The 14,428-nt window shown below is 32.9% G+C and overlaps 1 protein-coding gene across 1 annotated transcript in view; it reads left to right on the top strand.

The window, feature by feature from the left end:
• The window catches only part of LOC118751018 (sodium/potassium/calcium exchanger Nckx30C-like), a gene marked incomplete at its 5' end in the record, with an annotated part of 50,145 nt that overhangs the window by 13,962 nt on the left and 21,755 nt on the right, over positions 1-14,428 (top strand). Inside the window, 2 exons of the mRNA XM_036485779.1 lie at positions 10,159-10,413; positions 11,592-11,728. Coding sequence (XP_036341672.1) covers positions 10,159-10,413; positions 11,592-11,728 — 392 coding nt within the window. The remainder of the gene's footprint in view (positions 1-10,158; positions 10,414-11,591; positions 11,729-14,428) is intronic.

Raw genomic sequence — 14,428 nt, forward strand, 5'->3', positions numbered from 1 at the left:
AGACATTCTCATAAGTGAAATGCAATTCGAATACCAAATGTTAAATGCTGTAGGCAGAGAAGCGTTTACTAGACACTCTCGTACATTATGGCACATGTTAGTTGTAGCTACGAGTACAAAACGATAAGGGACTAAATGCCAATGTCAGGCAAAAGCTTATTTTCTCGCACATGTATCTACATAGGTATATGTGTTTGTATACGCAGGTGTAGAGTAAAAGCCAACTACGTAGTGAAATTATGTGTGACCCCACCTTGCAGGCATGCAAATCTATTGCCGCATTATGAATTCAATCCCCGGCCGCCCTCCAGGTGCCGTCCACAGCATTCATGCTTACTTATGAATGTGCTCGTATGCGTGCCAATGTCCTTCACGCCCGCACGCCCGCACGCCCGCACGCCCTTGACGTATGCTTTGTTGTTTGTTGTTGTTGAATCGAGTGGCAGATATGCGTGGCAAGGCACTTAAGTATCTTAAATTATTAAAATGGAATTTAAGTTGGCGAGAAACCATGAAATCGCAGAAAGTTGGGGGACTTTAGCTAAGCCATGTCTAAGTTGCTTGCTGTGCGCGTGAGTGGGACCGTAAAGTGAAGGTTTAAGTGGAAAAAATGATATTGTGCAATTGAAATTTTTAAGCTACTTACGACTAATTCACATTTACAAATGCATATCTTTGTAATATTAAATAGAATAGAATAGAATTGTAGGAAAGCATATATGAGCAAGTTTCATGTTACGTATACGCCACGTACGCCCTAAATGGAGTGCAGGAGTAGCCACAGCGTGCAATGTTTAACTAATCGTCACGGAAAAAATGGAAAACAAATTCAGGCTAAGCATTTAAATTTTTAATCCCAGGATTGTGGTTTTTAAGCCAATTTCCCAAATCAGAGTTAAAAATTAGATACTAATTGGCCGTCAATGAAAGTTACTTAAGAAAGGGTACGAAAGGAAAATAAAAATGTCTAATGGATACAAATTAAAGGAGAGGAAAACCACAAGATAAAAAATTTCAGAACAAAATTTTTTAAACACTACATCATTTCAAAAATTATTAAAGGCTTAGGGACGCAAACTTTTTAGAATACACTTATTTGAATATATGTATTTAGGCTAAATAATTTTCAGGAAAAATTCGCACAATTCCTGGGAAAATTTATTTTTTCATAAAAACGCTCCATCGAAACAAATCTGAAAGTTTTTGGAAAAACCTTTTTAGTGTACAAATGTTTAAAAGACAAAAATTATAAAGCAAAAGATTCCCGAAATTATTTTGAAAAATTATTTTACCTCATTTATTGTGCAAAACTTTTTGATAAATTTGTGTACATTCCATAGTTCTTTTTCTATTATACTGATATTTTATTGAAGAAAAATTTTAGACACTGCTAAAGAAAATATATTTTAAGTGAAAATATATTTAGAAGAAAAAGAACTGGAAATAATTTCATTTTTCATAAAGATGCTGCAATGAAAAAATTGCCGAATATTTTTTAAGGAAAAAGTTTTAGAAGGAAACAAATATATTGTAGTGATTTCTAGAAATTTGGAGAAAATTAGTTTTTTTCATAAAATACTCCAATGAGGAAAACCTCGAAATTGTTCGGAAAAAAATTTTGTTACATAAATTAAAAATAAAATAAAATAATGCAACAAAAAATTGTCGAAATTTTTATGTTCATATTTTGAAAAAACTTTAATTTAATCATTTTGGGAAACTGTTTGCTAAATTTGGTTAAATGTTTTTAGTTCTTCTTTTCCGTTTTTTTATTATTTTATTTTTTTATAAAGATGTTTAATGGAAAAAGGCAAATAATAAAAATTAAGCGAAGGTTTCCTGTAGTTATTTTAAGAAATTTCTTTTTCCAATGATGAATTCTGAAAAAAAATTTTACCTCAGTTAAGTATTTGGAAAACTTTTTGATAAATTTGTTTATATTTTTAGTCCTTTTTTTAATTATTTGTATATCTTATTGAAGAAAAGCTTGCGGCATTGCTAAAGAAACTATATTTTAAGTGAAATTAATGAAAAAATGCTCTGAATATTTTTTAGGAAGAAGTTTTAAAAGGAAGCAAATATATTAAGCGAAAGTTTCCTCTAGTTATCTTGAGAAAATTAGTTTTTTCATAAAATGTTCCATTGAAAAAATCTGAAAATTAAAAAAAATAAAGTTTTTTATAAACTTAAAATAAAAATTGAATTTAGTTATTTTGGGAGACTATTTGATAAATTAAAAATAATAATTTAAGAAAAAACAACATTTTTAGAGAAAGTATAATTAGAGAAAAAGGAATGGAAGATCATAAAGATGCTTCATTGAAAAACATGCTGAATATTTGTTTAAGAAAAATTTGTAAAAGGAAACAAATATATTAAGCGAAAGTTTCCTGTAATTTTGAGGAAATTTGGTTTATTCATAAAATGTTACACTGAAAAAAATCTGAAAATTTTTGGAAAAACAAAATTTTTTAAATACCTATCTTGAAAAAATTGAATTCAATTATTTTGGGAAACGTTTGATAAATTTGGTTTTTTTGCTATTTGATTGAAGAAAAAATTTAGAAATTTTGAAAGAAACTACAATTTCAGCGAAAATACATACATACGGAAAACGGAATGGAAAAAATCTTTTTTCTTAAAGATGATCCAATGAAAAAAACGAAAACAATAAGCGAAGGATTTCTGTAATTATCTTAAAAAATTTCTTTTTTCCAATAAAAAAAATTCTGAAAATTTTTTATTAGGTATACGTACAAACGTTTAGTTCCTTTCTTTTGAGAAAAAATTTACTTCAATTTCCTTGGAAAGCTTTTTTAAAAAATTGCTTAAATATATAAGAATTTTTATTTGTTTTTTGTTTACGCAAATGGATTGAGGATAATATTTTGTTGTACACAAGCTTGAGAATTTTCTAAAGAAATCAATTTTAGGAGAAAATAATATTTCTAGATAAAAGAAATGGTAAAAGGGAAATATATTATGTAAAAGATGCACGAAATCCTGTTGAGAAAATTTATAATGCAATTATCTTGGGGCAGTCCTTAATAAATTTTAAATTTAAATAAATTTTATCACTAAAATTTTTTTCGCCACGAATGAATATGGTATGGATAAATAAAAATAATAAAAATTTTAAGTAAAAGATTCGCGTAAATATATTGAGAAAATTTATAATTCGATTAGTTTGACTGTCTCGAGTAAATTGATTTCATTTTGTGGTAAATTTTATCTGTTAAATTTTTTTTTGTAGAAAATTATATTTTGCCGAAAAAATTTCTATGTACAAAAATACATATTTGGTGATAAAATATTTTGGAAAAATTTTTTATTTTTGAAAGGCGAAAATTTTCAGAAAAAGGAAATAATTTTTAAAATATATATTTAGCATACAATTGTTTATAGAAAAATATGCACAATTTTGAAGAGACAGGAAAAGTTCCGCGAAATTATTTAAAAAAAAAAATAATACACTTAATAAAACTTTTTTTTTAACTTTCAAATAACTTTGTTCAATTTTATTTATTGATGTTATCTCGCTACGCAGATGGGTGGGATAATATATTTGAAAAAAAATTTTAGCAATTTTTAAAGAAAATACTCTTTTACTGAAAATTAGACGAAAAATTATTTGTGTCTAATATAAATATTTTTTAGCACAAAAAATTCATGCGAACAGTTATTTCAAAGTTTTTAGTAGGAAGTTTATTGTAAAATATTCTTTCTGGGAACTTTTTTTCTGGAAAATATTTGTCAGGCAAAAATTTAATTAAAAATTGTGCATACATAAGCCACTTTTTTTTGGAGAAAATATTCCCTGCATTCTAGGTCATATCAGCCTCTCTGGAGTCTTAAAAAGGAATGAATAGAGGCTGCTTCGGGGGAAGGAGAGAAGTTGTTTCCGCCGTGAAAATAACAGTCACCATTGCATATAAAAGAATATCAGGGCTACGTATCGCTATGTGCAAATGTATATATCGATGAGTAGTGTTTGGAAAAAAATCGGAATACATCATACAATCAAGTCTACAAATAGACAGCAGTAACTAATGCAAATAAAATGTTAACTTTTACATTGTCATTATGCATCAACGACTGCTGTGTGTCCACACTCTCTCATGGTCGTGAGCGCTTTCCGGCTGATAGTAAACTTACTGCATATCTGTAGAACTTACTTAGCTAACGCGTAACTTGTGGTCTACCGCACTTTGCTGTCATTGCCCGAAAGCGCAATATAAAATAGCAAATCAAGCTCTGCGTGCTGTAGGCGCTCATGCTGAATGCACTCAATTGTGAAAAATTGCATGATTTCCTCTCAGCATTTCTGCTGTATTCAAGTGTGAAGGATAATAATATGTCAGCGCAGCTGTGGATGTAGCCACCAAATGCGCTTACGATGATGTCCTTCATTAGTGGAGATTCAGTTTTTGTTGTTATTTTTCTTACTGATTTTCCTTTTAATCTCCACTGAGATTGGCGACATTAGTTTATCTTCTACTTCGACGCTTTTCTTTTATTAGTTCATATTTTTTTTTTTTTTTACTGACGAGAATTTAAAACTTTCGAATTGAAGAAAGTTTGGGAACTTGGAAAATCGTATGTTTAAGTTGTTAAGTTAAGAAGTGTAGCGAAGCGAGTAGATGAAGATAATGCGTGCCTAGTTACAACCAGCCATGGTAATGAGTTCTGAAAATTTATGAATAATTTCGCAAGACTTATTTTTAATTTCTTATGACACTTTAGGTCACTTTCTTGAAAAAGATTTAGCGTTAGATATCAGAAGTAAAAATGTAAGCAAAGCTGTTTGTAAATCTTAAATAGAAACAGTGAAACGTAAGAAAAAATTATAGCCTTAAATGCAAGAGACATGTTTCGATTTATGCAATAACTTTTCTAACTGTTAAAAAATTTCTGAAATATTAGAGTTTATCCCTTTATTTCTAGCTGTAAATGCATAAAAATTATGGTAGTTTGCTCGCTTATTGCTATAAATCACCTGTAAATGTACATATATACGAATCACTCATATCAAGCATGATCACACAGGGTTCATTTGCACTTGCATGCATTCGATCACTATTAACTATCAAATCAATTTCCATGACAAATTTTCTAACTGCCTTAAACTCTAAGCAAAATATAAATTGCGAAATATCTTAAAATTAATTTGAAAACTTAAAAATGTTAGTTAAGTCTTAGTAAAATGTAGCAATTTAGGCAGTCATCTAAGTACATTTATTAAAAGTAAATGAAATTGAAAAATTTAAAAGATAGGAGCACTTAATATACAGAAAATAACTGAAAAGAAATTTTTCGTAATGATGGTTACAAAAAATTCAATAAAATAGTAGATCAAAGCTTCATTATGCTAAAATTAAAGAAAAAAAACTTTTGCATAATTTATTGTTTTGCCTTTTTTTGAATATGTAAACAAATTGAGTTCACAAAAAAAAAATTCTAAATAAATTACCAGACATATTTTTTATAAAATTTTTTATTCCAGAATAAAAATTTATTTACAAAGTTTTTTTAGTTTAAAAAAATTTATTTGTAATGTATTAAGCGTCATAAAGTTTTATATAAAAAATTATAGATTGAAATTTTGGATACAAAAATGTTAATAAACCTTTATTAATGCTTTGAATATAGTTTTTGCGTTAGCAATAATTTAATTAACTTAAAACAGAGTTATTTTGTTTTGCATACAATAATTTCAATGTCGAAATTATCAAAATGTTAAATTTTTGTATATAATAAAAACTTAAAAAGCAATAGTTAAATTTTTTACAATTTTTATTACAAAAACATTCGTTTTTTTAATTTTGATACTCAAAAATAAATTTTTGTTTGAAAAAATTTTAATAAAATATACATAGTATAAAAATAATGAACTGCAATTTTGCGTAATAGATAAAAAAAAATTAAATTTTACCTAAAAATAAAATTATAATTTTTATTACAATTTTTATCTGAAAAGTAATATTTTTATTTCAAATTTTTGGTGCACGTTCTAACCCTTAAATTAATTTGTTTTTTTTTTAACTGTTATACAAATATTAAACTATTTAAGGTTTATTTAAAATAAACTTAAAAAAAAATTAAAACAAATTTCTCACATAAAAAAAAACAACATAATACATATAAAAACATTTATTTAAACCTTTCTTTATACAATTTTTCTATTTCTTCATATTTTAAAATTAGGGTTGATTAAATTAAACTTTGGTTTTAAAAAAATAATGGGCTGAAATTGTGCGTAAAAAATATTTTAATAGTTTTAAATAAAACCTTAAAAAAATTCGTTTAAATGTTTTTGTATGCAAAAGTCTAAAAAAATATCAAAAAAATGTTTGTATGCAAACGCATAAAAATAAAAATTCGAAAGCCAATTTTTTGTACAAAAAATTTTATAAGAAAGTAATATAAAAAGAAAATTATTTAAATCCATCTTTTTCTATTTCCCTATTTTTTTGAAAACAATTTTTATTCAAGGTTATTTGTGCAAGTGTTAAATTTTCAAACAGTTAAATGAACTTAAACTTTTATATACAAATATTTAACTTAGTTACCAAGGATAAGTTAAAATAAACTTTTGACTGACATTTTGCACAAAAAATATTTAAAAACTTTAAACTAATATTTTCGTATGCAAAAGTTAGAAAAAAAATTACAACAAAATTTATTTATGCAATGGTACACATAATAAAAAAATTTTGGAAGTTTCCGCATAAAAAAATTAAAAATTAAGATAATATAAGAACCAGATATTTAAACACGTATTTTCTGATTTCTTAAAACTAATTGTTTTGAAGGTTATTTATGCAAGTGTTAAATTTTCAAACAGTTAAATGAAAAACTTTGGTTTAACATTTTGTTAAGTGAAATTATATTTAAAATACTTTTTATGTTTTAAAAAAAATTTTAATAAAAAAAATTAAATTTAGTGCAGTAAGATGTTGACTGCGTCAGAAAGTAGCCTTGCTAATAATAGTAATTATGAAAGTTAAGAAATCTAATTAGTTTTTGAAAACGAAGCTTATTCAAAAAAAGAAAACAATAACTTATGCAACTTTTACGTAGATCTGTTAAAGATATTTACAACATGAAAAACCTAGTCTCTTAGAGTAGCACTCTATTTAGAAAAATGCATAGAAAAACTAGTTCATAGCCAAACCCCGCCACAAAATCCAATATATTTCGAAACTATTTATGTAGAAATGCAGACTAAGCAAAAACATTTTTTATTTGTAAATTTCAACTATATCTACGTCATTCTGTTTTATAATAACAATTATTTAGTCTTTTTGTATTCACTTTTTAAAATTCATTATCAAGATTTCCTTTTTACATATCGCATTTTAAAGGAGTTCAGTGAAAAAAAGCGGTGTAAACTCTGTCTGAAAATGAATTTCGTCACAACGTTTGGTAGTTTTACAAGTACCAGTACAGCACCAATGGCTATCTTCAGCTCTCGCTACGTTTGGGCTTATACTTGCCTGGTCCAATTGGACGCTTTGAAAGCAAAATTCTTCTAGGGAACTTAGCAGATTACGGTTCCTGTAAATTAAAGAACCTTATCCCAGGAATGCCCTCCAAGTTGTCTCGATAAAACTGAGCAGATCGCTTTGTCCACCATCCTTCCCGTACACCCCCTCAGTTTTCGGGTTGTTCTTCGGCTCGCCCATGGCCTTCTATAAACAGATGGCGAGAAAGTCATTTCTACCTTTGTTGATTTTCATCCCATATTTGCAGTCCATCAACGTCCTCATTTGCTGGTGGAGGTGGACTGTTCTATGCGACTATCGCCCTAACAGATGAGTCATCATCCATTTTGTTCGGGTCCTGAATCAGAGGCTCTCATTTTATTTTTGAAAACGGTGCCTAAAAAACGGAAGAGCCTGAGACCAACCTGTACTTTTCTGAGAGAGTTTGATTCGCTGAATTTTAAACTGGCAACAAGCTTTTCATTTACATAATTTTTGTTCTATAGTCACCGATGCGAGCCTAAAATTATACTACAAATATTTAAGAGCTTATGTAGCGAAATACATATCTCTATCTAAAGGGGAAAAGGTGCTTGGTTTTTCAAAATTTAAATTTTGATGCAGAAGGGCAGATAATGCGAATCTATATCGATTTTTCGTATCTCCTGAATAATTTCAAAAAAAAATGTACTTGGGATCTTTTCACTTTTAGGTAGCGATATGCATCATCAAACTCTTAACTTAAATTGACGATAACTCCGAACTTCCCTGTAATTATCTGGAAGTAGTCTCAAAATTGTTCTGAAACAGTGCTGAATTGGTTTTAAAAAATGCGTGAAGTCGAACAAGTCTTGGAGAGATTCCGAAACGTTGCTGAACTACACCCTGAATAGGCCTGAATCTGGCCCTACCTAGTCCCGAAATGGTCCTGAAATAGCAGTGAACTATCCCTAAATGGTCACGAAAGAGTCCTGAACGAGTTCCAAAATTGTCCTGAACTAGTGCGAAAATGGTACAGAACTAAATGGGTCTGAAATAGATCCGAAATGGCAATGAACAGGTCCACAAACGGTCCCGAAATTGTCTTGAAATAGTCGTGAACTTGTCCCCAAATGATCTCAAACGAGCCTTGAAACGGCCCGAAATGGTATCTTATTACTCCCAAAATGATCCCAAACTAGGCTCAAACGGCCCTGAAATACTCCTTAAATAGTGCCAAAATGATATGAACTTATCCCAAAATCTTCTTAAAATAGTCCTGAACTAGTTTAGAACTCGTTCCGAAAGGGTCCTTAAATACTCGCAAACTAAACCAGAAACGAACCCGAACTGGTGACGAAATAATCCTAAAATAATCCTTAACTAGTTACGAACTGGAACAAAACGATCCCAGATAAACCCAAAATAATCCCGAATTATTCCCGAATTGGTGAGGTAGCCCTGAACTATGTAGTACAGAAAAGCATTCAATGATTTTCTGCTGGGTTTCATATGAAGCAGTTCCAAATTTTCTGCTGGGTTAGCACAAATTTTACCCATACTGAGAGTTAAGATGTTTATTACACATTAAAAATGTTACGACGAACATAGTGAAAATCCATTTAAATATCTCCTTAACAGGGGTGATGGAGAAAATTGTATCTAGCCAACAAAAACCTTTGGAATAGTATAGTCTGGTCTCAGGGCCTGAAAAATATGGGTTCATGTTATCGAAGTAAATTTAATTCGTATGCAAATGTTTCACTGAGCTCACTTATTTCAATATCTCACTCAATTTATTCACTCCCCTGCCTAAAGTACGTCTCCGCGAGCCCAAAATTTCCTAATTTTGGCACCATGGTGATATGTTTCTCAATTTTGTCATAGAAAAAAATCTCAGCTAAAATTGTGTTCGAGTCTCAATTTGGCTGACATTGAAAACAAAGTAAAATTTTTTCGTAGCAACTAGGAAGTTATATAACTTTGAATGATTTATAAAAAATTATTTATTTTGTAAAAAAATTTGATCGAAATTGGTCGTGAAATTGAATTTGTTGCCCAATTTGAAGCTCGTGGCAACGTACTTATAGCAAAAGTTTTTTAAGTATATTTATTTTTTTCAATACATCAAATGTATCAAATATTCTTAACATTTTACAAAAAAAAAGTTGTATTCAAATTTCATTATTCACAATAAATCATAGCTGCATTTTGTATAAGTCATTTAATTTTCATATATCAAAAACCGAAAAATATTTATCATAATACATTTATACCAAATTTTGAACAAAATTATCCAAATTAAGTCCCTTTTGTAAATTTATTAAAAACCAAATTTAAATTAACTACTTACTAATTTACATACATAACTATATGCTAATACAAATTAACATCTAAAGACAAACTCTGCAAAAATGTACAAATATAATTTACTAATCTATTTTTTCTTTCATATTTACGCCTTTCTCCCTTAACTTCCAACTACTTACCCACTTCCATGAACACTCCCACCCACGCCAAACTGCCTTTGCAATGCAATGATATTACTGATTTCAAAAATTTCAATAACAAAAACACAAATAACTTCCTTACCACACACACACACACACACACACACACCCCCACTTCCAAAATAACAACAACAAAAAACACACACTCACTCATACACACAAAATGGACTTCTGCGAAAATTTAGGCCAATGAAATTGAAGATGAACCAGAACCATTGAGCATGGCTTGGCCCGATACTGCCCGCAAACGGCTCACCTATATATTGGTGGCGCCACTGCTTATACCCATGTGGCTGACATTGCCCGATACGCGAACACCGCGTGGCAAAAAATTCTACCCAGTCACGTTCATCGGCTCAATACTGTGGATCGCTGCCTTCTCGTATCTGATGGTGTGGTGGGCGAATGTTGCCGGCGATACGGCACGCATACCACCCGAGGTGAGTACCAAAAAAAAAAACAAAATGTATGTTGTAAGTGTGTTCGTAAGCACATACATACCCTGTGGGGAAAATCTCTAGTTCTGAACTGGGGCGCTTCTAGTACATTTAGACCCAGTACTGGTTCGCGATAAATCTCTTTTGCATGCAAGCAACTGGCGAATTTAACATGGCGATGTCCTAGGAAGTGTCAATTGCCCCCCGCTGCATCCCTTTTTCGATAGTTCCGAACTAGTCCTAAATTCTATAGTTCCGAACCAGTACCAAAACCGACAGACGAAAGAAAAAAGTATCATGATTTTTCAATCTTTTTGGTTCTTCCGTGTGTGCGATTTTACATTATTTTCAAAGAAACGTTTTTTTTCAATTTGAAATTAAATTTGTTTGAATGATTGTAAGAAATGTACGTTTACATACCTTGCTGTAGCTGACTTTGCAGAGGTGCTCGCTGTTATTGGTTAGATACCAGACGGCCCCAAGATGTTAATATGTTAACACAAAGCTTTGTTTTGTATTACCAAACTATGAAATAGCATCTGCGAAGTACAGCATAGAAGCGTATTTGAACGAAAAAGCCGCCGAACACATATCTATGTAAAGTAAACAAGCCCCCCGCTGCATCCCTTATTCGATAGTTCCGAAATAGTTCTAAATTCGACAAATAGGATCTAGTTCGTTCTGCATCCCTTTTTCTATAGTTCCGAACCATTTCTAAATTCGTCACTTTAGATATAGATTTGTAGTGAAAAAAACCGAAAAAATTTGTTTCTTAAAAGTACCACTTTTCGCCGATTTTGGACTGCTGGGGATCTAGTTCCTATCGGACTAGTTCCTTTTTGGCAATAAAAACCTAGTACGGAACTAGAAATTTGATTCACTAGTCCACGGTTTCGCTGCAGGGTATTTGCGCCTTCTCGGCAATTACCGCTGCACAGGCCTATACTTAAATACATATATTTTACATATCGCCACTGTGACTTGCAATGTGGGTCAACATTCTTATTATTTGTGTGCACATGAACATTTTTTATCTTTTAATAATGGTACTTTCTGGCATCTCTTTTCTGAGCTCATTATTAACTTTGTTCTTTTTCGTGTGCACATAAATAAGTATACATACATATGTGTAGTATATGTATATAATTCTTTTCTCCTTCTCTTACACTTCCATTTTCTAGGTAATGGGTTTGACCTTCCTCGCCGCCGGCACATCAATACCCGATTTGATAACATCGGTGATTGTGGCGCGCAAAGGATTTGGTGATATGGCGGTTTCCAGTTCAGTGGGTAGCAATATTTTCGACGTCACTGTAGGGTAAGTAACATTTCTTATGTACCTAAATACATACATAATGTACTGATTTTAATAAGTTATGCTTTGTGAACTTAAATATTGCTATTTTTGCTGATCTAATTCTTTGTCAGAAATTAATTAATTTTTGAATGCCTTTATTGGTCGATTGTGTGAGGTATTTCAACTGCTAATCTCATGAAAATATTTATTTGAGCAAATATGCGTGTAAGGCATCACTTTATTTAAGCAAAAAACTGTTCCAAGAAATGCTGTGACAGCCTTCTTAACAGGAAATTTGGTGCGGAAGCTTGCGCTGGGTAGCTCAGCACTGAACGGAGTTATCGAGCTGATTCTCAGCAGTGTGCCGTACACTCGGACTGACTTCTTAAAAAAAATGTGGCTCAGTAACGCTGTAAATAATGAAAATGAAGAAGAGAAAACAGCGACGCAAGTTACCCAAGAACCGTCCCCCCAAGTACTGACCTCCCCGGTACCGGTGAAGAGTACTTCGTCGGGAGGCGGTTTGAGCACTACGCTCGCAGGTTCGCTCCAGTTGGTTGTACTCAGTCCTAGGCTACCACTAGTAGGCTTTTCCACGTTTTGTATACTGCCTCTGCAGTTGGAACGCACGGCTCTGGCGACTGGAACGGCCTAGGTTCCAGTCCGCGCTTACGCGTTAGTTTTATATTTAAGAGGCGGTCTGAAAGCACAAGTTTCTAAGCCGCACGGCCATGGCGCCTTGGCGGTTGGAACGGCAAAGGTTCCAATCTGGTGAACATCATGGTTTGGTTCCAATCCGCGGCTACGCTTCGAGTTGGTTTAATCACGGGTGATACGTCGGTGTCTCTCTAGGCTCCACAGCTTCTTCAGAATTGAAGTTAGTGTATCGGTGGTTGATGCGCATTCACTAGCTCCTTTCATCAAATAGTCGACTACTGACTTTGGCGTTAACACTCTTCCAACGGCTAGTTTTAATTTGTTCCACGCCACTGCTGCAGTAGTCGCAGTACGGGTCCTGCTCTTCTTTGTATATAAACAGATAAGTATGCCTTAAAACAGCTATTCTCGCTCAAGAACTGGCTCAAAAAAAATCTTCTTCGCCATGCGCTATACTAGGCTAGGATACCAGATTTGGTAAGCAGAGATAGCTCCAACGACGCTTAGTCATACTATTCCGCTTAATTTTCCACTCCTTTTTCCTTTCTTTTTTCCTATTTGAGTTAGAGCATGCGGCGTGGATGCAAGGTGCGTCGATTTTCTCGCCAGTATAAGTATGGACGGGTATCATACTGGCGATTACGAAAGCTGCTTCGTCCGACAAACACTATGTTGAGTTGACTCCGCGGAAGTTTGCTGGACACTGTGCCGCGTTTGACCTCATTGGGGCCACATACAGTCTTTGGCTTTTAACCACTCTTGATAAGAGTAGACTCCTTTTAAGCATTATTCGCGATAGTCTTGTGATCGTTGAAGTTGCTTCCTCTCTCCCATAGCTCAAGTGGGCGCTGAAAAGAAGACGATTGTCTAGCACCACTCCGAGGTATTTAATTGTGGGATTCGTCGTGATGATGTGGTAGCCAATTTTCAGCGCTATCTCCTCTAATTTCTTGCGACTCGAGATAAGTATTGTTTATGTTATTTGCTCGACTAGCTTCAGTCCGACTTACGAGGCCAACTTTTCGCATATGGCATCAGGCTGTTTCGCAAACACTACTTCCGCAGTATCTTCTGCAAAGCCTATTATAAATGAATCCTCGGCTAATTCGGTGCTAAGAACTCTATTTTAGATAATATCCCATAGCAAAGGACCGAGTACGGGTTCTTGTAGAACGCCACCTGTTATCTCAGCCAGTTGCAGACCCTGTTTCGTTTCGTACCGCAGAATTCGCGAATTGAAATAACTTCGTATTAGTCTTCAACACTCTCTTAGCGCCAAACTGACACATTAAAATGAGCATGAGTCATTGAGTCAAGTCGCGAAATTTCACTGAGTCGTGGATGCCGAGTTTTCCGACAGTGTTACCAAAGATCTCTTCCTTGCCGAGCCTGTCGTTGAAATCGCCAAGCATGTTTTTAATATCGTGACGGGAGCAGCAAGGACGTCAACCAGCCAGACAGAGGCACGTTCCTCACTAAAGGTCCGGGTGTTCCGGGCGCAAGCCCACAAATCTTACTAGTCCTTGGTACATTTGTCGTGGTCATCATCAGAAGAAATAGGTCTTGTCTCTGGCTTCATATTTTAATTGCAGTTTGCTTTCACGTGGCGGGTACCGCGCAGCGCAATGCTGGGCGTTCTCCTTCTTACAGATTAGCTAGCTTCCGAAGGGGTGTTCAGTAGCTACCTAGAAGATGCATGATCCGGAAGTTATGAGCTGCTTAAACCGGATGCAAAAGAATCTTTTTCGGCAACTCCCAGGTGAACAGGAGTGTGTGAAATTTCTGCGTGTTCAATGTTAGTGATTTGGTGTTCTAGAATTTTTTTTTTATAAAATTGAATGGCCTACAAGTTTGTCATTCGCATTTTTTCTGTAGCTCTTGTAATTTAAGAGATAGGGTCAAAAAAAACGGCAATTGAATCAAAATATTGAGTTTGGTGACACGTACTAACTCGCTGGTGGGAGTTTTGTAGAGTACTCAAATCTGAAGAAAATCCGTCATGGACTATATTTGTACGATAAAATTCCTCTGAGCTGTAGAGGTTTGAAAAAAAAATCAAAGCTT

This window comes from Rhagoletis pomonella, unplaced genomic scaffold (assembly GCF_013731165.1).
Source record: "Rhagoletis pomonella isolate Grant_MI unplaced genomic scaffold, Rhpom_1.0 Rhpom_scaffold_00494, whole genome shotgun sequence".
NCBI classification, from domain to species: Eukaryota; Metazoa; Arthropoda; class Insecta; order Diptera; family Tephritidae; genus Rhagoletis; species Rhagoletis pomonella.